This window comes from Pteropus vampyrus, unplaced genomic scaffold (genome assembly GCF_000151845.1).
Source record: "Pteropus vampyrus isolate Shadow unplaced genomic scaffold, Pvam_2.0 Scaffold286, whole genome shotgun sequence".
NCBI classification, from domain to species: Eukaryota; Metazoa; Chordata; class Mammalia; order Chiroptera; family Pteropodidae; genus Pteropus; species Pteropus vampyrus.
The window spans coordinates 1055254-1057625 of record NW_011889067.1 but is presented as its reverse complement, the minus strand read 5'-3'; the positions used below and the strand labels follow the sequence as shown (position 1 = coordinate 1057625).

Genomic DNA, 2372 nt, shown 5'->3' with positions numbered 1-2372 from the left:
GTGGGCAGAGATGGGTCCCAAATGAGGGGGAATGAACCCCGACTTCACCTTTGGAAAAGTTTAATGACCATTTCTGAAGCCCCCATGTCCACACTGGAGGGCCTGAGGTCACTGTGTAGTCCACCATGGTCAAGTCCATGTCAACTGACACCTAGGAAGGAACGGACAGAGGAGAGGCTGGGTTAGGGTTTCAGAGTGCAACCTCCAAGAGCCAGCAGGCCTAGTCTGCTTCTGAGGGCTTTGTGACTGCCAGAATAAAGCTGGCCTTGACTTTAAGAAATGCGGCCCAGGTAGACAAGAGAGTGTGAATTTTGCAGGAACGCACTGGTGAGCTGTGGTTGTTCATGAGCCAGGGAGGCAGATGGGGTCCTGAGTGGGTAGCTGGGCTGTGCTCACCGAAATAAGGAGACTAGGTTCTATTTGCAGGGGCTCCAGGCTGGGCCCCAGGCGGACAGGTGCAGCACAAAGTGCACGCATAGGAAAGCGGTCTGAGTTCATGGCCTTGAGCACCCGGCCTCCAGCAGCGCACGGTCCATACCACTGCATCTACACAGTGCACGCCACAGTGAGTGGGAGCGCAGGAGCAGGCACTGCCCGTGTGGATACACTGCCTTCACAGGAACCCAGAAAAGCGTGCAGCTGGTGGCCACCTGGATTCCTGCCTGCAGGAACAGGCGGACGGCTGTGGACCACAGCCAGGCTTAGGTCCTGTGACCTCAGCCCGGTGACCCTGCACCCTCATCTCCCAGGACCCGGATGTCCTGAGCCCTATACCTTGGTGCCCAAGTGCCTATCTTCAGAGGCCATGCCCCAAGCTCGGGGTCACTCTTCCTTCCCTTGTGGCCTGCCCACTGGTGCAGCAGGGCTTGGATGGGCAGCCCTCTTCGCAGACGAGAGCCCGTTTCAGCTGCAGACGCTTACCCTCGAAGTGGATGATCTCTCCATGGCCGCAGTGGACGCCCATATGGGCCCCGCACCGGCATCTGACAGGGGACATCAGCCTGAACAGGAAAAGGTCTCCAGGCTCAGGCTCGCTGCCCTCCAAGTCCAAGCCTCAAAGTGCTGACCAAGCAAAGCCTCAGAGAAGAACTTAATGGTGCTGACTGCCCTGGTCAGGACCTGTGAGGAGAAAGGGACCAGACATTTGCACAGGCTGCAATGAACTAAGAGCTAGGTGTCTGCCCAGGACTCAGAGACACCCGATTTGGGGCCAGGCCCAAGGTGAGTGTCCTCACTGTCCCACATCTTCTACCCTGTGCTTAGGAACTCCAGAGGCGTGGATGTCACGGATAAATCCTGCCATAAGCCAACCCTGAGAACCCCTCAGTTTCCAACAATGGCGACCTCCTCCTCATCCAAGTTTTCTTCTCATCTCGAAATCCAGCTACTCCATTCTCTTCCCCTCCCCTTCCTCTAGAATCCCCTTCCCCAACTATCTCTCATCTTGCCACTCCCTGGAGGCGACACTGTGGACTGTGTGTCAGCTAGTACCTGGACTGAGCAGAAGTCCTGCAGAAACAGAGAAACCAGAATGAGATCTGGACCAGGACAGGCTCCTCCTCCCAGGTGTGAGTGGAGAAAGACCCCTCCGACAATCTCAGCAGTAAATGTCTATTGAGCAGTTGTTCATCTGATCCTTAATATGATCCAGTGGACCCATTTTCAGAATAGGGAGACTGAGGCTCACAGAGGTTGCTGGAGTGCACAAAGCTTACTGTACGCCTGCACGACTATGTCTTGTGCCCTTTATACTAAACATGTCACCTCTTTTACCTCCTATTCCTCTACAGGGAAGTGGGAAATGTACCTAGTTCAGGTTTCTCCTGTCTTTTCAGGGAACAGAGGGCTACTGGGACTTGGGAAGATGACCTCGCTCTCTGGGCTGTGCCTGACCTTTGGTCTCAGAGAGCCTGGAGAAGGGGGTGAAAGCAGGGCCTGCTGAGCATGAGCTCTCCTGGCTGGCAGAGGGGCTGAGAGAAGAAAGGGCCCAGCACCCCAGACCTCTGAATATGCTCGTTGGAAGGCAGTGGGTTGACTACCCTGGATCTGACTTGGGTGGGAAGGACTCGTACAGGGATGAGGAGCAGGGCTGCCAAGCCCACACTGCAGAGCACCAACCACTGTGTCTCTCCCATCCCTGACCTTCCCTTTCCCTCCGACCCCAGTTCATGGTATTACTGGGTGAGTATCATCTTCTCAGACTGAGAGCTGTGGGAAACTCAGGTGACCAACTTAGCACAGTTTGTCTGGGACTTTCCAGGTTTTAAAATGAAAAAACCCACATCCTGGGAACCCCCAAAACCTGAATGGTGGATCTTCCTAGGCTCAGGTCTCCCCACTCCCATCTCCCTTGACCTGAGACCACAGGGAGG

At 55.4% G+C, this 2372-nt stretch overlaps 1 protein-coding gene across 1 annotated transcript in view; it reads right to left on the bottom strand.

Annotated features, from left to right (window-relative positions):
- Nucleotides 1-2372, bottom strand: part of AP3B2 (adaptor related protein complex 3 beta 2 subunit) — a 44246-nt gene that overhangs the window by 36274 nt on the left and 5600 nt on the right. The window contains exons 3-4 of the mRNA XM_011376118.2: nucleotides 922-1119; nucleotides 49-151 (exon numbers count right to left, since the gene is read on the bottom strand). Of these exons, the coding sequence (XP_011374420.1) occupies nucleotides 49-86 (38 nt within the window). The 5' untranslated portion in view covers nucleotides 87-151; nucleotides 922-1119. The remainder of the gene's footprint in view (nucleotides 1-48; nucleotides 152-921; nucleotides 1120-2372) is intronic.